The sequence below is a fragment of the Rhinoderma darwinii genome, chromosome 9, assembly GCF_050947455.1.
Source record: "Rhinoderma darwinii isolate aRhiDar2 chromosome 9, aRhiDar2.hap1, whole genome shotgun sequence".
Classification (NCBI taxonomy): Eukaryota; Metazoa; Chordata; class Amphibia; order Anura; family Rhinodermatidae; genus Rhinoderma; species Rhinoderma darwinii.
Window position 1 is genome coordinate 77,825,148 of NC_134695.1, and position 26,482 is coordinate 77,851,629.

Consider the following 26,482-nt stretch of genomic DNA (forward strand, 5'->3'; position numbering starts at 1 on the left):
ATATATATAGTGTATGGGTGTGTGTGTATATATAGTGTATGGGTGTGTATATAGTGTAGTGTATGGGTGTGTGTATATATAGTGTATAGTATACGTGTGTATATAGTGTATGGGTGTGTGTATAGTGTATGGGTGTGTGTGTATATATAGTGTATGGGGGTGTGTATATATGGTGTATGGGTGTGTATATATAGTGGGTGTGTATATAGTGGATAGGTGTGTGTATATATAGTGTATGTATAGGTGTGTGTAAATATAGTGTATGTATAGGTGTATATAGTGTATAAGTGTGTGTAAATATAGTGTATAGTATAGGTGTATATATAGTGTATAGGTGTGTATATATAGTGTGTATATAGTGTATAGGTGTGTGTATAGTGCATAGGTGTGTGTATATAGTGTATGTATAGGTGCGTATATAGTGTAGAAGTGTGTGTATATATAGTGTATGTATAGGTGTGTGTAAATATAGTGTATGTATAGGTGTGTGTAAATATAGTGTATGTATAGGTGTGTGTAAATATAGTGTATGTATAGGTGTGTATATCTAGTGTATGTATAGGTGTATATATAGTGTGTATATGTATGTGTGTATATCTAGTGTATGTATAGGTGTATATATAGTGTATAGGTGTGTATATATAGTGTGTATATAGTGTATATGTATGTGTGTATATCTAGTGTATGTATAGGTGTATATATAGTGTATAGGTGTGTATATATAGTGTGTGTATATAGTGCATAGGTGTGTGTATAGTGCATAGGTGTGTGTATAGTGCATAGGTGTGTATATAGTGACGGTGTATATGTGCAGTAAAGACTCTTCTTTCTTTCTGTTACTTCTCCTCTGCAGACATCAGTTGGCGCTGACAGACCTGGTGGCAGCTGCCGGGTGAATCCATGTTGACCATTGTAAATCCTGACTACAAAGCGCCCCCCACAGGAGTCTGACATGTAGTGTTCCCCAAAATGCACCTGTGTTATTGTGCAGTAAATGTGGCCCCTCCGGGCCCCGGGTGACATCAGTTCAGGAGCCGCCGCCTTGTGAAGCTTCTTTATTATCAAATCTTCAGCATTTTCTTTATTTACACGATTATAAAACCTGACGATTCATGAAGTTCCTCCTTATTTATCGGCTTGTACATAAGAGGCGAACATACTGTCCCCCCGCTCCAGCAGAACCTCCGGCTTCTCGTACTCCATGATGGCGCCCCTCTTCATGACAATCACCAGATCTGCGTTCAGGATGGTGTGTACCCGATGCTGCAGGTAAAGACGCTGCACGTCAGTGCTGCTGGGGGGGGGTATCGAGGGCCGTCAGCGCGGGGAAGGGAGAGACGTACGGGCCGTCAGCGCGGGGAAGGGAGAGACGTGCGGGCCGTCAGCGCGGGGAAGGGAGAGACGTGCGGGCCGTCAGCGCGGGGAAGGGAGAGAGACGTGCGGGCCGTCAGTGCTGGGAAGGGGGAGAGACGTGCGGGCCGTCAGCGCGGGGAAGGGAGAGAGACGTGAGGGCCGTCAGTGCTGGGAAGGGGGAGAGACGTGCGGGCCGTCAGCGCGGGGAAGGGAGAGAGACGTGAGGGCCGTCAGTGCTGGGAAGGGAGAGAGACGTGCGGGCCGTCAGTGCTGGGAAGGGAAAGGTGCGAGGGCCGTCAGTGCTGGGAAGGGAAAGGTGCGAGGGCCGTCAGTGCGGGGACCGTCTGTAATAATCTTGTATTTCTCGGGGGCCACATCCCTACGTACCGCAATAATGACCACCGTGCGCTCCTGAAACGCCGTCATCACCACCTTCTGTAAGATGTTCTCCTGAGGGTAAGACAGACAAGATGTCACAGACCCTCCGCCCCCGACTCCTGTGTGGAGTCTCGATTATCAGGGGCACAGATTCTAATGAAAACCTCTGAAGGCCGCCATTACTATGTAGAATCCCATCCCCCGCTCACTCTCCTACTACTCCGCCTAAGTGTCAGTCTTTACTGTAACTCCGGCATTCTGTTCACGGGTAGTTATAGTTCCTCCCAAATAGTGCAGCCAGAGACGTAGCTGGGGGTTTAGCACAGGGGGGGGGGGACAAATCTGAGTGGGCCCCCCCAAGGCATTTTTACAACTGCAGAGGCAGATCCGGCGGGGTAAGACTTCTGTAAACAGCGTTTTCTGTGCTACTCTGTTTCTGTAGAAGTGAATAGGTGTTACGGTAGCATACCGAGCTAGACTATAGTGCCCCCCACACAGAATAATGCTCCATATAGTGCCCCCCACACAGAATGCCCCCTATGCAGAATAATGCCCCATATAGTGCCCCCACGCAGAATAATGCCCCATATAGTGCCCCCACACAGAATGCCCCCACGCAGAATAATGCCCCATATAGTGCCCCCACACAGAATGCCCCCACGCAGAATAATGCCCCATATAGTGCCCCCACGCAGAATAATGCCCCATATAGTGCCCCCACGCAGAATAATGCCCCATATAGTGCCCCCACGATGAATAATGCCCCATATAGTGCCCCCACGCAGAATAATGCCCCATATAGTGCCCCCACGCAGAATAATGCCCCATATAGTGCCCACCCCACAGAATAATGCCACTAAAGTGCCATCTACATAGTATAATGCTTCTATAATGCACCCATAGCTGCCCCCGACAGCATAATACCCCCATAACTGCCCCATATCCCCTGTATAATACCCCCATAACTGCCCCATATCCCCTGTATAATACCCCCACAGTGCCTACTAAAAAGATAATAAAAGAAATACACACCTATCCCCGTTCCCACAACTAGTGTAGGAGACCCCCTGCTCCTCCGGTCTGTTTGGCTCGGCGCGGACAGGTACAATGACGTCACTGCATCCCACCTGTCTGCACCGAGTCGCTCACCGCTGCCCTCACACTGTGAATGCTGGAGGAGGGAGGTAATGGCTCCCTGCTCCAGCATTGGATTCAACGGTATCTACGTCCTGAGGACATGGAAATCGTTAAAACCGGGACATGACCCCACCGCCTCCCCCTCCCCCGCTAGGTACGCCTCTGAGAGCTGCGAATTGTGGGAGGACAAGAAACGATACAGAATAGGACGAGTCCATCAAATATAAGAACCCCTGTGATTATCAGCAGCGACGCTGCACGTGTCCTCTGTGGGGGTCCTGTGATCACCAGTAACGGTGATTGCATTTATGGGGGTCCTGGTGGGCTGCCTGTCAGACGTACAGTGGCCATGTCTATAGATGCGGTGGCCTCATCCATGATTAAGATGCTGCTCTTGCGTACGAAGGCCCTGGCCAGACAGAAGAGCTGCCGCTGCCCCGCGCTGAAGTTCTCTCCTCCTTCTGTGACCGCAGCGTCTAGAAAAAGAGCACAATTAATTAGTGGGTCACCTCGTCAGGGCGGGCGAGAAAAATCGCAGCATTCCCAGAATAATAATAATAAAGTGCACTTCAGGGGGAGGGGCTTATAGAACCGCACTGGGCAGGGGAGGGGCTTATAGAACCGCACTGGGCAAGAGAACAGTGTTGGCCATGGGGAGGAGCCAGTAGATCAGTGTCGGGCAGGGGGAGGAGCCAGTAGATCAGTCTTGGGCAGGGGGAGGAGCCAGTAGATCAGTGTCGGGCAGGGGGAGAAGCTGGTAGATTAGTGTCAGGCAGGGGGAGGAGCTAGTAGATCAGTCTTGGGTAGGGGGAGGAGCCGATAGATCAGTGTTGGGCAGGGGGAGGAGCAGGTAGATTAGTGTCGGGGGGGAGCCAGTAGATCAGTCTTGGGCAGGGGGAGGAGCCAGTAGATCAGTGTCGGGCAGGGGGAGGAGCAGGTAGATTAGTGTCGGGGGGGAGCCAGTAGATCAGTCTTGGGCAGGGGGAGGAGCCAGTAGATCAGTGTCGGGCAGGGGGAGGAGCTGGTAGATTAGTGTCGGGCAGGGGGGGAGCTAGTAGATTAGTGTCAGGCAGGGGGAGGAGCTAGTAGATTAGTGTTGGGTAGGGGGAGGAGCCGATAGATCAGTACTAGGCAGGGGGAGGAGCCGGTAGATTAGTGTCGGGCAGGGGAGGAGCCAGTAGTCATGTGATAATGAATATGTGTATACAGTGGTGTTGGTGGTCAGTATAGCGTAATATCTGCCCCTCACCCAGGCCGCCGGGCAATGCCTTCACCACATGCTTGAGCTGCGCGATCTCCAGCGCTTCCCACAACACCAGGTCCGTGCATTTATTCTCCGGGTCCAGATTAAACCTGCAGAAAAGAGTGGATCGATGTTACATGTGAGAGGAGACCCCCAGCACTGACCCCATCATCACCTGACACCAGAGGGATCGCTGTATCTCAGCCCCTGCTGGAAATGAAAGGTGGCTGATACCAGAGAACAATAACATGCTTATCTGGGGGAACATATCTTAGCAGTAAATGTGAATCTACTTCTACCTTATGCTCCCACTGAATAATATGGGATCCTGGAGAATGATTGACAGGCGTGATCGCAGGGTCTGCAGCGGCAACTTAGCGATATCGATTCCGTCAATTATGATCCGTCCTGGAAGGACAAAGAATAGAAAATCGAGACGCATCGAAGGAGTCGCTCCACCAAATGTCTGACTTATAGGATGTGTTACATGTACCGAATATTATCTCCCGCAAGATTCACACGTATTAATACAGGGAGTCACTCAAAAAGTTGTCACAGCCCCGCCCCCTGTTACTGACAACCAGCCTGTATACCATGTGTGAGAGGTTGTCACAGCCCCGCCCCCTGTTACTGACATCACTGATATATAATATAATTACATGTGATCAGACATGAGATCCACACATCTTATATACAATCACAGCTATTCATCTATTACTACTGACAACCAGCCTGTATATCATGTGTGAGAGGTTGTCACAGCCCCGCCCCCTGTTACTGACATCGCTGATATATAATATAATTACATGTGATCAGACATGAGATCCACACATCTTATATACAGTAACAGCTATTCATCTATTACTACAGACAACCAGCCTGTATATCATGTGTGAGAGGTTGTCACAGCTCCGCCCCCTGTTACTGACATCACTGATATATAATATAATTACACTGTGATCAGACATGAGATCCACACATCTTATATACAGTCACAGCTATTCATCTATTACTACAGACAACCAGCCTGTATATCATGTGTGAGAGGTTGTCACAGCTCCGCCCCCTGTTACTGACATCACTGATATATAATATAATTACACTGTGATCAGACATGAGAGCCACACATCTTATATACAGTCACAGCTATTCATCTATTACTACTGACAACCAGCCTGTATATCATGTGTGAGAGGTTGTCACAGCCCCGCCCCCTGTTACTGACATCACTGATATATAATATAATTACATGTGATCAGACATGAGATCCACACATCTTATATACAGTAACAGCTATTCATCTATTACTACTGACAACCAGCCTGTATATCATGTGTGAGAGGTTGTCACAGCCCCGCCCCCTGTTACTGACATCACTGATATATAATATAATTACATGTGATCAGACATGAGAGCCACACATCTTATATACAGTAACAGATATTCATCTATTACCACTGACAACCAGCCTGTATATCATGTGTGAGAGGTTGTCACAGCCCCGCCCCCTGTTACTGACATCACTGATATATAATATAATTACATTGTGATCAGACATGAGATCCACACATCTTATATACAGTAACAGCTATTCATCTATTACTACTGACAACCAGCCTGTATATCATGTGTGAGAGGTTGTCACAGCTCCACCCCCTGTTACTGACATCACTGATATATAATATAATTACATGTGATCAGACATGAGATCCACACATCTTATATACAGTAACAGCTATTCATCTATTACTACTGACAACCAGCCTGTATATCATGTGTGAGAGGTTGTCACAGCTCCGCCCCCTGTTACTGACATCACTGATATATAATATAATTACATGTGATCAGACATGAGATCCACACATCTTATATACAGTAACAGCTATTCATCTATTACTACTGACAACCAGCCTGTATATCATGTGTGTGAGGTTGTCACAGCCCCGCCCCCTGTTACTTACATCACTGATATATAATATAATTACATGTGATCAGACATGAGATCCACACATCTTATATACAGTAACAGCTATTCATCTATTACTACTGACAACCAGCCTGCATATCATGTGTGAGAGGTTGTCACAGCCCCGCCCCCTGTTACTGACATCACTGATATATAATATAATTACATGTGATCAGACATGAGATCCACACATCTTATATACAGTAACAGCTATTCATCTATTACTACTGACAACCAGCCTGTATATCATGTGTGAGAGGTTGTCACAGCCCCGCCCCCTGTTACTGACATCACTGATATATATATAATTACATGTGATCAGACATGAGATCCACACATCTTATATACAGTAACAGCTATTCATCTATTACTACTGACAACCAGCCTGTATATCGTGTGTGAGAGGTTGTCACAGCCCCGCCCCGTTACTGACATCACTGATATATAATATAATTACACTGTGATCAGACATGAGATCCACACATCTTATATACAGTAACAGCTATTCATCTATTACTACTGACAACCAGCCTGTGTATCATGTGTGAGAGGTTGTCACAGCCCCGCCCCCTGTTAGTGACATCACTGATATATAATATAATTACACTGTGATCAGACATGAGATCCACACATCTTATATACAGTAACAGCTATTCATCTATTACTACTGACAACCAGCCTGTATATCATGTGTGAGAGGTTGTCACAGCCCCGCCCCCTGTTACTGACATCACTGATATATAATATAATTACACTGTGATCAGACATGAGATCCACACATCTTATATACAGTAACAGCTATTCATCTATTACTACTGACAACCAGCCTGTATATCATGTGTGAGAGGTTGTCACAGCCCCGCCCCCTGTTACTGACATCGCTGATATATAATATAATTACATTGTGATCAGACATGAGATCCACACATCTTATATACAGTAACAGCTATTCATCTATTACTACTGACAACCAGCCTGCATATCATGTGTGAGAGGTTGTCACAGCCCCGCCCCCTGTTACTGACATCACTGATATATAATATAATTACATGTGATCAGACATGAGATCCACACATCTTATATACAGTAACAGCTATTCATCTATTACTACTGACAACCAGCCTGTGTATCATGTGTGAGAGGTTGTCACAGCCCCGCCCCCTGTTACTGACATCACTGATATATAATATAATTACATTGTGATCAGACATGAGATCCACACATCTTATATACAGTCACAGCTATTCATCTATTACTACTGACAACCAGCCTGTATATGATGTGTGAGAGGTTGTCACAGCCCCGCCCCGTTACTGACATCACTGATATATAATATAATTACATTGTGATCAGACATGAGATCCACACATCTTATATACAGTAACAGCTATTCATCTATTACTACTGACAACCACCCTGTATATCATGTGTGAGAGGTTGTCACAGCCCCGCCCCCTGTTACTGACAACCAGCCTGTATATCATGTGTGAGAGGTTGTCACAGCCCCGCCTCCTGTTACTGACATCACTGATATATAATATAATTAGACTGTGATCAGACATGAGATCCACACATCTTATATACAGTCACAGCTATTCATCTATTACTACTGACAACCAGCCTGTATATCATGTGTGAGAGGTTGTCACAGCTCCGCCCCCTGTTAGTGACATCACTGATATATAATATAATTACACTGTGATCAGACATGAGATCCACACATCTTATATACAGTCACAGCTATTCATCTATTACTACTGACAACCAGCCTGTATATCATGTGTGAGAGGTTGTCACAGCACCGCCCCCTGTTACTGACATCACTGATATATAATATAATTACATGTGATCAGACATGAGATCCACACATCTTATATACAGTAACAGCTATTCATCTATTACTACTGACAACCAGCCTGTATATCATGTGTGAGAGGTTGTCACAGCCCCGCCCCGTTACTGACATCACTGATATATAATATAATTACATGTGATCAGACATGAGATCCACACATCTTATATACAGTAACAGCTATTCATCTATTACTACTGACAACCAGCCTGTATACCATGTGTGAGAGGTTGTCACAGCCCCGCCCCCTGTTACTGACATCACTGATATATAATATAATTACATGTGATCAGACATGAGATCCACACATCTTATATACAGTAACAGCTATTCATCTATTACTCTTGACAACCAGCCTGTATATCATGTGTGAGAGGTTGTCACAGCTCCGCCCCCTGTTACTGACATCACTGATATATAATTACACTGTGATCAGACATGAGATCCACACATCTTATATACAGTCACAGCTATTCATCTATTACTACTGACAACCAGCCTGTATATCATGTGTGAGAGGTTGTCACAGCCCCGCCCCCTGTTACTGACATCACTGATATATAATATAATTACATTGTGATCAGACATGAGATCCACACATCTTATATACAGTCACAGCTATTCATCTATTACTACTGACAACCAGCCTGTATATCATGTGTGAGAGGTTGTCACAGCCCCGCCCCCTGTTAGTGACATCACTGATATATAATATAATTACATTGTGATCAGACATGAGATCCACACATCTTATATACAGTAACAGCTATTCATCTATTACTACTGACAACCAGCCTGTATATCATGTGTGAGAGGTTGTCACAGCCCCGCCCCGTTACTGACATCACTGATATATAATATAATTACATTGTGATCAGACATGAGATCCACACATCTTATATACAGTGACAGCTATTCATCTATTACTACTGACAACCCGCCTGTATATCATGTGTGAGAGGTTGTCACAGCTCCGCCCCCTGTTACTGACATCACTGATATATAATAGAATTACATGTGATCAGACATGGGATCCACACATCTTATATACAGTCACAGCTATTCATCTATTACTACTGACAACCAGCCTGTATATCATGTGTGAGAGGTTGTCACAGCCCCGCCCCCTGTTACTGACATCACTGATATATAATATAATTACATTGTGATCAGACATGAGATCCACACATCTTATATACAGTAACAGCTATTCATCTATTACTACTGACAACCAGCCTGTATATCATGTGTGAGAGGTTGTCACAGCCCCGCCCCCTGTTACTGACATCACTGATATATAATATAATTACATGTGATCAGACATGAGATCCACACATCTTATATACAGTGACAGCTATTCATCTATTACTACTGACAACCAGCCTGTATATCATGTGTGAGAGGGTGTCACAGCCCCGCCCCCTGTTACTGACATCACTGATATATAATATAATTACATTGTGATCAGACATGAGATCCACACATCTTATATACAGTAACAGCTATTCATCTATTACTACTGACAACCAGCCTGTATATCATGTGTGAGAGGTTGTCACAGCTCCGCCCCCTGTTACTGACATCACTGATATATAATATAATTACATGTGATCAGACATGAGATCCACACATCTTATATACAGTGACAGCTATTCATCTATTACTACTGACAACCAGCCTGTATATCATGTGTGAGAGGTTGTCACAGCCCCGCCCCCTGTTACTGACATCACTGATATATAATATAATTACATTGTGATCAGACATGAGATCCACACATCTTATATACAGTAACAGCTATTCATCTATTACTACTGACAACCCGCCTGTATATCATGTGTGAGAGGTTGTCACAGCCCCGCCCCCTGTTACTGACATCACTGATATATAATATAATTACATGTGATCAGACATGAGATCCACACATCTTATATACAGTCACAGCTATTCATCTATTACTACTGACAACCAGCCTGTATATCATGTGAGAGGTTGTCACAGCCCCGCCCCCTGTTACTGACATCAGTGATATATAATATAATTACACTGTCATCAGACATGAGATCCACACATCTTATATACAGTAACAGCTATTCATCTATTACTACTGACAACCAGCCTGTATATCATGTGTGAGAGGTTGTCACAGCCCCGCCCCCTGTTACTGACATCACTGATATATAATATAATTACATGTGATCAGACATGAGATCCACACATCTTATATACAGTAACAGCTATTCATCTATTACTACTGACAACCAGCCTGTATATCATGTGTGAGAGGTTGTCACAGCCCCGCCCCCTGTTACTGACATCACTGATATATAATATAATTACACTGTGATCAGACATGAGATCCACACATCTTATATACAGTCACAGCTATTCATCTATTACTACTGACAACCAGCCTGTATATCATGTGTGAGAGGTTGTCACAGCCCCGCCCCCTGTTACTGACATCACTGATATATAATATAATTACACTGTGATCAGACATGGGATCCACACATCTTATATACAGTGACAGCTATTCATCTATTACTACTGACAACCAGCCTGTATATCATGTGTGAGAGGTTGTCACAGCTCCGCCCCCTGTTACTGACATCACTGATATATAATATAATTACACTGTGATCAGACATGAGATCCACACATCTTATATACAGTAACAGCTATTCATCTATTACTACTGACAACCAGCCTGTATATCATGTGTGAGAGGTTGTCACAGCCCCGCCCCCTGTTACTGACATCACTGATATATAATATAATTACACTGTGATCAGACATGAGATCCACACATCTTATATACAGTCACAGCTATTCATCTATTACTACAGACAACCAGCCTGTATATCATGTGTGAGAGGTTGTCACAGCCCCGCCCCCTGTTACTGACATCACTGATATGACCGGAGTATGCAGGTAAGGTGCCGCTGGTTGGATTATTTCTACCCCTCTGTTATTTTTGCCCCGGTCTCACCCTGGAAAGTGTCCACCATCCTGAAAAACGCCAGAGAGAAGGAGGATTTGCCGCTGCCGGTTCTCCCGCAAATCCCGATCTATTGTGAAAGAGACATTGATGAATTTGCGGGGTCTGTGTTGTGTGGGACATCAGGACTACTCCTCCCATCAGGCACCTTCTGTCCTGGGGTGATGTGGGCGTTCACGTGCTTCAGGACGGCTTTCAGGGAGCTGTGGTAACGAACGCTGAGGTTCTGGATCTGGATCTCGCCCCTGTCCGGCCAGTTCTGTGGGATCTGGGCCGCGGCTGCACGGGGAGAGCGCTCATTAATTATTTGTGATCTGCGGTGTGATCTGATCAGTGATCGGCGTGCGGCACTCACATAGAAGCCCCTTGTAATTCTCCGGCTCGGTCTTCAGGAGGCCGTTAATCTTCTTCACCGCCCCCAGCTGGATCTCCATGTCTGAGAGGTTGCGCACCATCCAGTTCAGGTAGTTTGACACCTGCGGGAGATGGCGGAGATGTTAACGTCCCGCGAACACCAGAAATCTGGATCTCACCGACTACAACACGGCCGTGCCCGTAACCACCGCCCGCGATAACGAGCACGGCGCCCGCGCACAGTCACCCGCGATAACGAGCACGGCGCCCGCGCACAGTCACCCGCAATAACGAGCACGGCGCCCGCGCACAGTCACCCGCAATAACGAGCACGGCGCCCGCGCACAGTCACCCGCGATAACGAGCACGGCGCCCGCGCACAGTCACCCACGATAACGAGCACGGCGCCCGCGCACAGTCACCCGCAATAAAGAGCACGGCGCCCGCGCACAGTCACCCGCGATATCGAGCACGGCGCCCGCGCACAGTCACCCGCAATAACGAGCACGGCGCCCGCGCACAGTCACCCGCGATAACGAGCACGGCGCCCGCGCACAGTCACCCGCGATAACGAGCACGGCGCCCGCGCACAGTCACCCGCAATAACGAGCACGGCGCCCGCGCACAGTCACCCGCAATAACGAGCACGGCGCCCGCGCACAGTCACCTGCAATAACGAGCACGGCGCCCGCGCACAGTCACCCGCAATAACGAGCACGGCGCCCGCGCACAGTCACCTGCAATAACGAGCACGGCGCCCGCACACAGTCACCCGCGATAACGAGCACGGCGCCCGCGCACAGTCACCCGCAATAACCAGCACGGCGCCCGCGCACAGTCACCCGCAATAACGAGCACGGCGCCCGCGCACTGTCACCCGCGATATCGAGCACGGCGCCCGCGCACAGTCACCCGCAATAACGAGCACGGCGCCCGCGCACAGTCACCCGCAATAACGAGCACGGCGCCCGCGCACAGTCACCCGCGATAACGAGCACGGCGCCCGCGCACAGTCACCTGCGATAACGAGCACGGCGCCCGCGCACAGTCACCTGCGATAACGAGCACGGCGCCCGCGCACAGTCACCTGCAATAACGAGCACGGCGCCCGCGCACAGTCACCTGCGATAACGAGCACGGCGCCCGCGCACAGTCACCCGCGATAACGAGCACGGCGCCCGCGCACAGTCACCCGCAATAACGAGCACGGCGCCCGCGCACAGTCACCTGCAATAACGAGTACGGCGCCCGCGCACAGTCACCCGCAATAACGAGCACGGCGCCCGCGCACAGTCACCCGCAATAACGAGCACGGCGCCCGCGCACAGTCACCCGCAATAACGAGCACGGCGCCCGCGCACGGTCACCCGCGATAACGAGCACGGCGCCCGCGCACAGTCACCCGCAATAACGAGCACGGCGCCCGCGCACAGTCACCTGCAATAACGAGCACGGCGCCCGCGCACAGTCACCCGCAATAACGAGCACGGCGCCCGCGCACAGTCACCCGCGATAACGAGCACGGCGCCCGCGCACAGTCACCCGCGATAACGAGCACGGCGCCCGCGCACAGTCACCTGCAATAACGAGCACGGCGCCCGCGCACAGTCACCTGCGATAACGAGCACGGCGCCCGCGCACAGTCACCTGCGATAACGAGCACGGCGCCCGCGCACAGTCACCCGCGATAACGAGCACGGCGCCCGCGCACAGTCACCCGCGATAACGAGCACGGCGCCCGCGCACAGTCACCCGCAATAACGAGCACGGCGCCCGCGCACAGTCACCCGCAATAACGAGCACGGCGCCCGCGCACAGTCACCCGCAATAACGAGCACGGTGCCCGCGCACAGTCACCCGCAATAACGAGCACGGCGCCCGCGCAAGTCACCCGCGTATACAAGTCTGGGAGCACAGTCCGTAAAAGGCAAAAGATAGGACATGTCCTGTGGTCTGCGGCGGCTTTCTATGGCCCGGACCCCTCCCACAAATATACAGGAAAGTGTCCGTGGTCAATAGAAGTGACGTGTCCCGCCCCTGCCAGTAGTCCCCGCCCCTGCCGGTAGTCCCCGCCCCTGCCAGTAGTCCCCGCCGCCGGGTCTCGAGCCTCCTCCAGGAGCCTGGGTCACGGCTGCAATGTCCCTAATTTACCCCGGCCACCTCTTAAAGAGCCAGTACACACTAAATTCCTATATCCAATCCCTGTTGCCCCAAGACAGTTTAAAGGCACCGCCACAATCCACCTGCTGCCTGAGCAACACTGGACAACCTACTTGTATCCTGCAAAGGGTCCTGTGTGCATCTGAGCCCAGTCCGCTATTGCTATCTGTTGTCAGCCTGTGTCCAGTCATCAGTTTCCATCCATTTGCCCGCTGCCAGTCCGCCTACAACTGTCGGTGACCAGCCTGAAGCCTCCACCATCCACCAAGGTACCATCTGCCGGTGCCCGTACCCCCCCCCCCCCTGCGCTGCTCCGTAGTATCCAGCAGCCTCTCTGGGCACGGGTGGGAGTCGCTTCTTTTTTGCCATTGTTTTGTTCCGTAGTTTTCTGGTTTTTTTTTTAGACTCTCGTTGTTGTTGTTGCTGTTTTGGATAAGGTGTGAATGTGGCTGTATAAGTGGAGCCGGTGCGGCCGGGTCACGTGGTATATATATATACTGCAATGTCTTTTTACTTTCTGTTATGGATTTTGTCGATTTGTTTTATATTTTTCTATAAAATAAAAGAGTTCCAGCAGCTTCTCCGCCGGGACCACCTCAAGGGGCAGCGACCCCCCCCCCCCCCCCGCAGCGAAGACCAGATCCCTGTGTAGGGTTAAATGGTGAAGACTGGGGAGGCTGTAGAAGAATCTATAATGTGGGGGGGGGGGGTCCGGCGTCTATAAAAGTCATTAGGCCCCATGCACACGGCTGTGCCCGCAGTCACGGCCCGCGATTGCGGGCACGGCCGGCCGCTGACTGACAGCCGCATTTTCGGGCCGTGCACGGCCCGCAAAATGCGAAAGAACGGACATGTTCCATAATTCCCGGAACATTTCCACGGCACTGACACCCTTCCGTAGTGATACGGAAAGGTGTCAGTGTTCAATGAAAGTGAATGGCTCAGTTTTCTCGGTCGTGTGCATGGGGGGCCTTTAACCTTCTGTTCAGCATTTTCATCCTTTTATCTGTTTATTGGAAACCAACATGGCGGCCGCTGAGGACGTCACCGAGCGCTCCCGGACTCCGCACCAGGACACCCAGCCCAGTATCGGGGTGTTGTGGGGGATGGGGGATCGCTGCACAATTACCCAGATGTCATTCAGGAGTCCAGGAAAGGTGGTGCCATCCAGTATGGCGGCCGCCAGATCTCCAGGACGCCTCACATAAAATCTCTCTATAACTCTTTGTCAGGTTAGTGGGGTCCGGCGTCTCTCTGTCCGGTTAGTTGGGTCCGGCGTCTCTTTGTCAGGTTAGTGGGGTCCGGCGTCTCTTTGTCAGGTTAGTGGGGTCCGGCGTCTCTTTGTCAGGTTAGTGGGGTCCGGCGTCTCTCTGTCCGGTTAGTGGGGTCCGGCGTCTCTTTGTCCGGTTAGTGGGGTCCGGCGTCTCTTTGTCAGGTTAGTGGGGTCCGGCGTCTCTGTGTCAGGTTAGTGGGGTCCGGCGTCTCTGTGTCAGGTTAGTGGGGTCCGGCGTCTCTGTGTCTGGTTAGTAGGGTCCGGCGTCTCTGTGTCAGGTCAGTGGGGTCCGGCGCCTCAGTGTCCGGTCAGTGGGGTCCGGCGTCTCAGTTTCCGGTTAGTGGGGTCCGGCGTCTCAGTGTCCGGTTAGTGGGGTCCGGCGCCTCTGCGTCTGGTCAGTGGGGGCCGGCGTCTCTCTGTCCGGTTAGTGGGGTCCGGCGTCTCTTTGTCCGGTTAGTGGGGTCCGGCGTCTCTTTGTCAGGTTAGTGGGGTCCGGCGTCTCTCTGTCCGGTTAGTGGGGTCCGGCGTCTCTTTGTCCGGTTAGTGGGGTCCGGCGTCTTAGTGTCAGGTTAGTGGGGTCCGGCGTCTCAGTGTCCGGTTAGTGGGGTCCGGCGTCTTAGTGTCAGGTTAGTGGGGTCCGGCGTCTCAGTTTCCGGTTAGTGGGGTCCGGCGTCTCAGTGTCCGGTTAGTGGGGTCCGGCGCCTCTGCGTCTGGTCAGTGGGGGCCGGCGTCTCTCTGTCCGGTTAGTGGGGTCCGGCGTCTCTTTGTCCGGTTAGTGGGGTCCGGCGTCTCTTTGTCAGGTTAGTGGGGTCCGGCGTCTCTCTGTCCGGTTCGTGGGGTCCGGCGTCTCTTTGTCCGGTTAGTGGGGTCCGGCGTCTTAGTGTCAGGTTAGTGGGGTCCGGCGTCTCAGTGTCCGGTTAGTGGGGTCCAGTGCCTCTGTGTCAGGTCAGTGGGGTCCGGCGTCTTAGTGTCTGGTTAGTGGGGTCCGGTGCCTCTGTGTCCGGTTAGTGGGGTCCGGCGTCTCGGTGTCTGGTTAGTGGGGTCTGGCGTCTCAGTGTCCGGTTAGTGCAGTCCGGCGTCTCTCTGTCCGGTTAGTGGGGTCCGGCGTCTCTCTGTCCGGTTAGTTGGGTCCGGCGTCTCTCTGTCCGGTTAGTGGGGTCCGGTGTTACTCTGTCCGGTTAGTGGGGTCCGGCGTCTCTGTCCGGTTAGTGGGGTCCGGCGTCTCTCTGTCCGGTTAGTGGGGTCCGGCGTCTCTCTGTCCGGTTAGTGGGGTCCGGCGTCTCTCTGTCCGGTTAGTGGGGTCTGGTGTCTCAGTGTCCGGTTAGTGGGGTCCAGCGTCTCAGTGTCCGGTTAGTGGGGTCCGGCGTCTCAGTGTCTGGTTAGTGGGGTCCGGCGTCTCAGTGTCTGGTTAGTGGGGTCCGGCGTCTCAGTGTCTGGTTAGTGGGGTCCGGCGTCTCAGTGTCTGGTTAGTGGGGTCCGGCGGCTCAGTGTCCGGTTAGTGGGGTCCGGCGTCTCAGTGTCTGGTTAGTGGGGTCCGGCGTCTCTGTGTCTGGTTAGTGAGGTCCGGCGGCTCAGTGTCCGGTTAGTGGGGTCCGGCGGCTCAGTGTCCGGTTAGTGGGGTCCGGCGGCTCAGTGTCTGGTTAGTGGGGTCCGGCGTCTCAGTGTCCGGTTAGTGGGGTCCGGCGTCTTAGTGTCTGGTTAGTGGGGTCCGGCGTCTCAGTGTCTGGTTAGTGGGGTCCGGCGTCTCAGTGTCCGGTTAGTGGGGTCCGGCGTCGCAGTGTCTGGTTAGTGGGGTCCGGCGTCTCTGTGTCAGGTTAGTGGGGTCCGGCGTCTCTGTGTCCGGTTAGTGAGGTCCGGTGTTACTCTGTCCGGTTAGTGGGGTCCGGCGTCTCTCTGTCCGGTTAGTGGGGTCCGGTGTCTCTGTGTCAGGTTAGTGGGGTCCGGCGTCTCTGTGTCTGGTTAGTGAGGTCCGGTGTTACTCTGTCCGGTTAGTGGGGTCCGGCGTCTCAGTGTCTGGTTAGTGGGGTCCGGCGTCTCAGTGTCCGGTTAGTGGGGTCCGGCGTCTCAGTGTCTGGTTAGTGGGGTCCGGCGTCTCAGTGTCTGGTTAGTGGGGTCCGGCGTCTCAGTGTCTGGTTAGTGGGGTCCGGCGTCTCAGTGTCTGGTTAGCGGGGTTACTCTGGTTTTTTACCATCAGAGCGTACGTCAGCCCCAGCCCGACCTGTCCCGCCGGCAGCAGAGCGTTCGTGATTGAGGCCACGGCAGCGACCAGCACGACGCACGCTCCAATGTATTCCTGCGGCAAAAAGACACAAGATATGTATAATATAATCTAATCGTCCCGCCGCCACGCCAGGTCCCTCACACTCACCATGCGCACCTCCAGCCAGCGGTTGGCCGCTGTGAGGAATAGGGACGCAATGTTGTTGGAGTCCGTGAGTTCTAGAAGCTTCTGCCGGAATCTGCCCTCGTACCTGGAAGAGAAGAATCATCAGTACCGGGAGGCCACGACGTGGACGGACCACACGACCTGCCCATTACCTGAAGGCTCGGATGGTGGTCAGTCCCTCCACGGTCTCGGAGAAGTGCGCCAGCAGGGGGAGCTGCGTACTGTCCTCCAGCTGCTGCAGATCCCTGGAAATAATAATGAGATTATAACACTACGCTCCCCATCATCCCTACCGCCTCACCTTCTGATAACCAGTATGTAGTGGTAATATAGCCCTGGAGGGGGCGCTGTTTTACTGCTGGCTGTAAATAATAATGTCTACTCCGTGATGGGGAGCGGTAATCACCGTGATCGCAGCCGAGTGCCAGGAATCATTCCAGAACCTTCCCTCCCCCCTCACATAATGAAACGTCCGGACATCTGTGGAGCCCCCGCACACGTGACCCCCTCCCCCGCAGATCAACAATATTTACTCCAAACAGTGAGGACAATTCTACAGATGGCGCCGCGGCTCCGGGACACGGAGTAAACAGACGAAGAAACTGAACGCAAACAATAAACATCCAGAAACGTCCCTATAAAAGGACAAACCCGAGTAATGAGGCAGCGCCGGGGTCAGAGGTCACAGCGGGGTCAGAGGTCACAGCGAGTTCAGAGGTCACAGCAGGGTCAGAGGTCACAGTGAGGTCTGATGTCACAGCGGGGTCAGAGGTCACAGCGAGGTCAGAGGTCACACCAGGGTCAGCCACGACACATTCCAAGAGGAGACGCAGTCTTTATCGAGGTCACACCCGGGCGGGGGTCAGTGACTGAGTTGACGTCCCGCGTGCCCGCCGTATCCCTTCTAACCGCCTCATATGAATATTACGGATCACTGGCGTAGTAGAACATCGTTACCTGGCGGCCACTCGGAAATACTTCTGAATAAAGTAGCAGGTGATGACCAGAGGGACCAATGAGATGAGGAAGATGGGGGTGACGTAGGAGATGACGGCCAGCGCGGACACGCACAGCAGAGTGGAGCGGCTCAGACATTCCAGGGTGGCCGGGATGTGCTGCCGGAGGACAGACGACATGTGGAAACCATCACAATGCAGACAATGCTCCCCCACCTCGCCCTCTGCGGTCAGTTATGGGGGGGACGTTCGCTACCTGGATAGCGCCCCCCGCAGTGCAGCGTGTAGACCCCGGCCTGCGCAGTTCTCTGGGTGGGTTATCACTTATCGGGGATATTCACATGTGCAGGTTTTGTTCTGTTTTTTTATGAAGTTTTTGAAGTCGAATCCAGATGTGGATCCTAAAGGAGGGAAGGGAGAGAGGACGGAGACCACCATAAATCCACTCCAGGAGTTTAGCGTCAGAAACTGCATAAAGAAACCTGAACAAAACCTGCATGTGTGAATACAGCCTTAAATGTGATGGGGAGCGCGCGGGCGCTACAGCTTCACATGGTAGAACGTCATGGGCAGAGGGCAGCGCGCCTCAGTAATACGGGGAGGGGGCACAGGGCCGTACGTCCTACCTGATCGATTGTGTTGAAATCTGCAGAGAAGCGGTTCAGGATGCTGCCCAGAGGCGTCGTCTCAAAAAACCTGCAGGGAAAAGCGCAAATAATACATTGAAACGCGTCAGCAGCGAGGAGCAGATCATTAACAGCTGGACCGGCCGCAGCCTCCTCGCTCGCACTTCACCTCATTGGCGCCAGGATGATGGCGTTCAGGAGACTGTTGTGCAGCTTCTTGGCAACTCGCAGCCCGGTCCACTCCACGGCAATCGAGGTGGCAAGACACATGACGATGGCGAGGCAGGACAGAACGCTGAACACCATGGAGTACGGCGAGTGGTCAAAACCGCAGCTCTGTGGGGGAGGATGGGAGTTATAGTGCAGACGTATTAGCATCAGAATATCGGTAGTAAGTGCCCCCTGGCCACACATGTACGCTGCTAATAGAACCCCCACCCCTGTAATAGACCAACACGTGACAATAATGGGGGTCCCGTCACAATTACCTGCCCCGCGCAGCCGGAGGACGAGCTGTTGGCAATTGCGTCGGACGTCCATTTTGCCAGCCAGAGATCAATGGCAACCATGAGCGAGTGCTTGAGGAGCTGAGAGAAGACCAGACCCGGGAGGAGAAGGATCCCGGCAGAACTCAAGTATTTCCCGCAGGCTCTCCACGGCATCTTCGCCCTCTGGTGCAGAACGGAGGACAAGTTGTCATCATCATCATCATCACTCTCCGAAACCTCTTCTGTAGAGGAGACGACCACATCAAGATATAGACATAGAGAGAGGAACACGGCATAATGTCTGCACCAGAGCGGCCGCGCCAGGACCACCAAAGAGACGGCGCCAGGACCACCAGAGAGACCGCTCCAGGACCACCAGAGAGACCGCGCCAAGACCACCAGGGAGACCACCCAAAGACCACCAGAGAGACTGCACCAGGATCATCAGGGAGACCGCACCAGGACCACCAGAGAGACCGCGCCAAGACCACCAGAGAGACCGCACCAAGATCACCAGAGAGACTGCACCAGGATCATCAGGGAGACCGCACCAGGACCACCAGAGAGACCGCGCCAAGACCACCAGAGAGACCGCACCAAGATCACCAGAGAGACCGCACCAGGACCACCAGAGAGACCGCACTAGGACCACCAGAGAGACCGCGCCAAGACCACCAGGGAGACCACCCCAAGACCACCAGAGAGACTGCACCAGGATCATCAGGGAGACCGCACCAGGACCACCAGAGAGACCGCGCCAAGACCACCAGAGAGACCGCGTCAGGACCACCAGGGAGACCACGCCAGGACCACCAGAGAGACCGCGCCAAGACCACCAGAGAAACTGCGTCAGGACCACCAGGGAGACCACGCCAAGACCACCAGAGACCGCACCAGGACCACCAGAGAGACCGCGCCAGGACCACCAGAGAGACCGCACCAAGACCACCAGAGAGACCGCACCAGGACCACCAGAGAGACCACACCAGGACCACCAGAGAGACCGCGCCAGGACCACCAGGGAGACAGCACCAAGACCACCAGAGAGACCGCACCAGGACCACCAGAGAGACCACACCAGGACCACCAGAGAGACCGCGCCAGGACCACCAGGGAGACAGCACCAAGACCACCAGAGAGACCGCACCAAGACCACCAGAGACCGTGCCAAGACCACCAGAGACCGCGCCAAGACCACCAGAGAGACCGCGCCAGGACCACCAGAGAGACCGCACCAAGACCACCAGAGAGGCCGCGCCAAGACCACCAGAGAGGCCGCGCCAGGACCACCAGAGAGACCGCGTCAGGACCACCAGAGAGACCGCGTCAGGACCACCAGGGAGACCGCGCCAGGACCACCAGAGAGACCGCGCCAGGACCACCAGAGAGACCGCGCCAGGACCACTGCAGCGCCAATGTCAGCAGGTACTTGGCCATGTCCCCACTAGTGACAATCCCAGCAGACTGTGTCCGCACATCACTGACCTTCATCTTCCTCATCATCTCCCAGCAGCGTCTCCTGCGAGTTCACCGGTCTCTTAATGTTCTTCGTCTCCACCGGAGTCTTCCTCTCTATGATTTCCTGCAAAAACAATCTGATTTAGGCATCATTTACACGAGCGTAATATACGCGCATGCGACGCGCGTTTTTTCACGCGTGTCGTACTCACCTATATTAGTCTATGGGGCCGTGCAGACAGTGCGTGAATTTTGCGCAGCGCAAATGTGTTGCGTAAAACTCACGACATGTCCTTTCTTTGTGCGCTGTTCGCGCATCACGCACCCATTGAAGTAAATGGGTGCGTGAAAAGCACGCATGCCGCATGGAAGAACTTCCGTGCGAACTGTAAGATCCGCGCAACAGCAGTCAAACTCTGAATGTAAACAGAACAGCACCGCGTGCTACAAACATCCAAACGGAGTGTCATAATGATGGGGGCTGCGAGAAAATCACCCAGCGACGCATCATACGGGGCTGACACACGGAGCTGTTAAGTGCCTTTTGCACACGCTCGTGTAAATCAGGCCTTACAGTGAAGAGTCGCCCATCACCAGGGGTCTGCTATGATATTAGATTGTAAGCTCTGCTGACAAGGGGACATCTCTGGCGCAGGCATTCCATATCCCTGAAAGTTATATCTGCCAAGCATAGTTATAGAGCAGCTTAGGAAGAATCACTGCAGAACTTGGGCCCCCTGTGGCAGCAGCAATGGCGGCCATATTGTCGGTCAGCTACATCTATAAAGAGCTGAAGAGGACGCGTCACGGGATAAAGGGACCGGTCACCGCTCCGCACACGACTGATTTACTAAATACTTGTATTCCCCATGAAACAATAATTCTGAAGCATCCTTTCTAAGAACTTTGCGTTGTGCCATTCCTCTGTTATTCCTCCTGGAAATGTGTGACTAAATAGACAACTGAGTGTTAGCAGTTGGGGGCGTGTTCCGATATAGACTGTCGCTATCCAATCAGTGCTCAGACGTCTCAGACTGTAGGGACACGCCCCTTGGGGGATCGTAACACCAAGTTGTCAGTTTATTCATAAATTTCGTGCGAGAATAACAGAGGAACGGCCCAGCGCAGAGCTCCAAGAACAGGTGCTGCAGAATTATTTCATGGGGAATAGAAGTAATGACTGAAATAGACACGTGAGGAGAGGCAGCGCTCCTCCAACACCCGGGGGGACTGACTGGGGACAGTTATCCGTGATGTCATCAGTTCTGGTATGATCACATGGGGACAGTTAGCCGTGATGTCATCAGTTCTGGTATGATCACATGGGGACAGTTAGCCGTGATGTCATCAGTTCTGGTATGATCACATGGGGACCGTTAGCCGTGATGTCATCAGTCCTGGTATGATCACATGACGCACCTTTTCCAGTGCCTGGTCCTGGCGGTTCATCAGCGTCTTCCAGTGCTCGTACAGCTCAGGGTCTGACGTCTGGATGTCTTTCAGAGTTCCCTCTCTCTGGATTGTCCCGTCCTTCATTGCAATGATCTGCAGGACACAATAAAGGTGAAGAATATTACCGAATTTACTGTAGAGCCGACTATTGTTCTAGAAAAATCTATACACTGTCCGAAAGATATATATATATATACACACACGACTCTTCAGGCCCCTCCCCCTTGTGGAGGCCCCTCCCCCTTGTGGAGGCCCCTCCTGCTCAGTTTATGTGCGGCAGTTTCTTAAAAATCCTATTGTTCTCCCTGGTGCGTTAGTTGCTTGTAGTTTATAATCATTCTCACCTGACATTCTGTCTGAACAAGCAGAGCTGCAGTGTAAAGCATGGGTGATGGACAAAGATGCCTGAGTCTTTGATAACACAGAAAGTGGAGTCATTGATCATAGCTATGCCCTAATAGAGCATAGCTGCAGTATAAAGCATTAGGGAGGCACAGTGAGGAGGCCTGGGGCTCGATGATTATGTAGAAGATATTTAAATTGTCTCTGTTATTCCAAATATATCCTAGGACCATTGGGTCCAATAATCGAAATTGTGCTACAAATGTGTGAATAGAGCAAAAGAGCGTACAGCGTCTATCTACAACACAGGAACCCTATATAATAAAGAGCGTACAGCGTCTATCTACAACACAGGAACCCTATATAATAAAGAGCGTACAGCGTCTATCCGCAACACAGGGACCCTATATAATAAAGAGTGTACAGTGTCTATCTGGAACACAGGAACCCTATATAATAAAGAGCGTACAGCGTCTATCTACAACACAGGGACCCTATATAATAAAGAGCGTACAGCTTCTATCTGCAACACAGGAACCCTATATAATAAAGAGCGTACAGCGTCTATCTACAACACAGGAACCCTATATAATAAAGAGCGTACAGCGTCTATCTACAACACAGGAACCCTATATAATAAAGAGCGTACAGTGTCTATCTGCAACACAGGAACCCTATATAATAAAGAGTGTACAGTGTCTATCTACAACACAGGAACCCTATATAATAAAGAGCGTACAGCGTCTATCTACAACACAGGAACCCTATATAATAAAGAGCGTACAGCGTCTATCTACAACACAGGAACCCTATATAATAAAGAGTGTACAGTGTCTATCTACAACACAGGAACCCTATATAATAAAGAGCGTACAGCGTCTATCTGCAACACAGGAACCCTATATAATAAAGAGCATACAGCGTCTATCTACAACACAGGAACCCTATATAATAAAGAGCGTACAGTGTCTATCTGCAACACAGGAACCCTATATAATAAAGAGTGTACAGTGTCTATCTACAACACAGGAACCCTATATAATAAAGAGCGTACAGCGTCTATCTACAACACAGGAACCCTATATAATAAAGAGCGTACAGCGTCTATCTACAACACAGGGACCCTATATAATAAAGAGTGTACAGTGTCTATCTGCAACACAGGAACCCTATATAATAAAGAGCGTACAGCGTCTATCTACAACACAGGAACCCTATATAATAAAGAGCGTACAGCGTCTATCTACAACACAGGGACCCTATATAATAAAGAGCGTACAGCTTCTATCTGCAACACAGGAACCCTATATAATAAAGAGCATACAGCGTCTATCTACAACACAGGAACCCTATATAATAAAGAGCGTACAGTGTCTATCTACAACACAGGGACCCTATATAATAAAGAGCGTACAGCGTCTATCTGCAACACAGGAACCCTATATAATAAAGAGCGTACAGCGTCTATCTACAACACAGGAACCCTATATAATAAAGAGTGTACAGCGTCTATCTACAACACAGGGACCCTATATAATAAAGAGCGTACAGCGTCTATCTACAACACAGGAACCCTATATAATAAAGAGCGTACAGCGTCTATCTGCAACACAGGAACCCTATATAATAAAGAGCGTACAGCGTCTATCTACAACACAGGAACCCTATATAATAAAGAGTGTACAGCGTCTATCTACAACACAGGGACCCTATATAATAAAGAGCGTACAGCGTCTATCTACAACACAGGAACCCTATATAATAAAGAGCGTACAGCGTCTATCTGCAACACAGGAACCCTATATAATAAAGAGCATACAGCGTCTATCTACAACACAGGAACCCTATATAATAAAGAGCGTACAGCGTCTATCTGCAACACAGGGAACCCTATATAATAAAGAGCGTACAGCGTCTATCTGCAACACAGGGACCCTATATAATAAAGAGCGTACAGCGTCTATCTGCAACACAGGAACCCTATATAATAAAGAGCGTACAGCGTCTATCTACAACACAGGAACCCTATATAATAAAGAGCGTACAGCGTCTATCTGCAACACAGGAACCCTATATAATAAAGAGCATACAGCGTCTATCTACAACACAGGAAGCCTATATAATAAAGAGCGTACAGCGTCTATCTGCAACACAGGGAACCCTATATAATAAAGAGCGTACAGCGTCTATCTGCAACACAGGGACCCTATATAATAAAGAGCGTACAGCGTCTATCTGCAACACAGGAACCCTATATAATAAAGAGCGTACAGCGTCTATCTACAACACAGGAACCCTATATAATAAAGAGCGTACAGCGTCTATCTGCAACACAGGAACCCTATATAATAAAGAGCGTACAGTGTCTATCTACAACACAGGAACCCTATATAATAAAGAGCGTACAGCGTCTATCTACAACACAGGAACCCTATATAATAAAGAGCGTACAGCGTCTATCTACAACACAGGAACCCTATATAATAAAGAGTGTACAGTGTCTATCTGCAACACAGGAACCCTATATAATAAAGAGCGTACAGCGTCTATCTACAACACAGGAACCCTATATAATAAAGAGCGTACAGCGTCTATCTACAACACAGGGACCCTATATAATAAAGAGCGTACAGCTTCTATCTGCAACACAGGAACCCTATATAATAAAGAGCATACAGCGTCTATCTACAACACAGGAACCCTATATAATAAAGAGCGTACAGTGTCTATCTACAACACAGGGACCCTATATAATAAAGAGCGTACAGCGTCTATCTGCAACACAGGAACCCTATATAATAAAGAGCGTACAGTGTCTATCTGCAACACAGGAACCCTATATAATAAAGAGCGTACAGCGTCTATCTACAACACAGGAACCCTATATAATAAAGAGTGTACAGCGTCTATCTACAACACAGGGACCCTATATAATAAAGAGCGTACAGCGTCTATCTACAACACAGGAACCCTATATAATAAAGAGCGTACAGCGTCTATCTGCAACACAGGAACCCTATATAATAAAGAGCGTACAGCGTCTATCTACAACACAGGAACCCTATATAATAAAGAGTGTACAGCGTCTATCTACAACACAGGGACCCTATATAATAAAGAGCGTACAGCGTCTATCTACAACACAGGAACCCTATATAATAAAGAGCGTACAGCGTCTATCTGCAACACAGGAACCCTATATAATAAAGAGCATACAGCGTCTATCTACAACACAGGAACCCTATATAATAAAGAGCGTACAGCGTCTATCTGCAACACAGGGAACCCTATATAATAAAGAGCGTACAGCGTCTATCTGCAACACAGGGACCCTATATAATAAAGAGCGTACAGCGTCTATCTGCAACACAGGAACCCTATATAATAAAGAGCGTACAGCGTCTATCTACAACACAGGAACCCTATATAATAAAGAGCGTACAGCGTCTATCTGCAACACAGGAACCCTATATAATAAAGAGCATACAGCGTCTATCTACAACACAGGAAGCCTATATAATAAAGAGCGTACAGCGTCTATCTGCAACACAGGGAACCCTATATAATAAAGAGCGTACAGCGTCTATCTGCAACACAGGGACCCTATATAATAAAGAGCGTACAGCGTCTATCTGCAACACAGGAACCCTATATAATAAAGAGCGTACAGCGTCTATCTACAACACAGGAACCCTATATAATAAAGAGCGTACAGCGTCTATCTACAACACAGGACCCTATATAATAAAGAGCGTACAGCGTCTATCTACAACACAGGGACCCTATATAATAAAGAGCGTACAGCGTCTATCTACAACACAGGAACCCTATATAATAAAGAGCGTACAGCGTCTATCTACAACACAGGAACCCTATATAATAAAGAGCGTACAGCGTCTATCTACAACACAGGACCCTATATAATAAAGAGCATACAGCGTCTATCTACAACACAGGACCCTATATAATAAAGAGCGTAGAGTGTCTATCTACAACACAGAGACCCTATATAATAAAGAGCGTACAGCGTCTATCTGCAACACAGGAACCCTATATA

General features: G+C 50.1%; 1 protein-coding gene across 1 annotated transcript; it reads right to left on the bottom strand.

Annotated features, from left to right (window-relative positions):
* Positions 1-1,040: 1,040 nt before the first annotated feature.
* Positions 1,041-22,469, bottom strand: ABCC8 (ATP binding cassette subfamily C member 8). The gene is made up of 18 exons (XM_075836792.1): positions 22,428-22,469; positions 22,051-22,176; positions 20,659-20,755; positions 19,174-19,415; positions 18,855-19,021; positions 18,686-18,755; positions 18,061-18,218; positions 17,256-17,348; positions 17,086-17,188; positions 16,906-17,010; positions 11,286-11,406; positions 11,079-11,209; positions 10,922-11,000; positions 4,411-4,519; positions 4,118-4,221; positions 3,211-3,344; positions 1,741-1,803; positions 1,041-1,263 (listed from the first exon to the last, which is right to left on the bottom strand). The coding sequence occupies exons 1-18, from the start codon at positions 22,467-22,469 to the stop codon at positions 1,126-1,128; spliced, it is 2,082 nt and encodes a 693-aa protein (XP_075692907.1). The 3' UTR covers positions 1,041-1,125.
* Positions 22,470-26,482: the final 4,013 nt, after the last annotated feature.

What these genes read in the sequence shown, in the direction of transcription:
- ABCC8 (XM_075836792.1), bottom strand. Translation starts at nt 22,469, where the DNA reads ATGCTTTACACTGCAGCTCTGCTTGTTCAGACAGAATGTCAG. An exon ending in ATTTCAACACAATCGATCAG is followed by an intron (nt 18,219 to 18,685) that starts GTAGGACGTACG and finishes GTCCTCCGGCAG; the next exon opens with CACATCCCGGCCACCCTGGA. An exon ending in TTATTCAGTGGGAGCATAAG is followed by an intron (nt 4,222 to 4,410) that starts GTAGAAGTAGAT and finishes TCTTTTCTGCAG; the next exon opens with GTTTAATCTGGACCCGGAGA.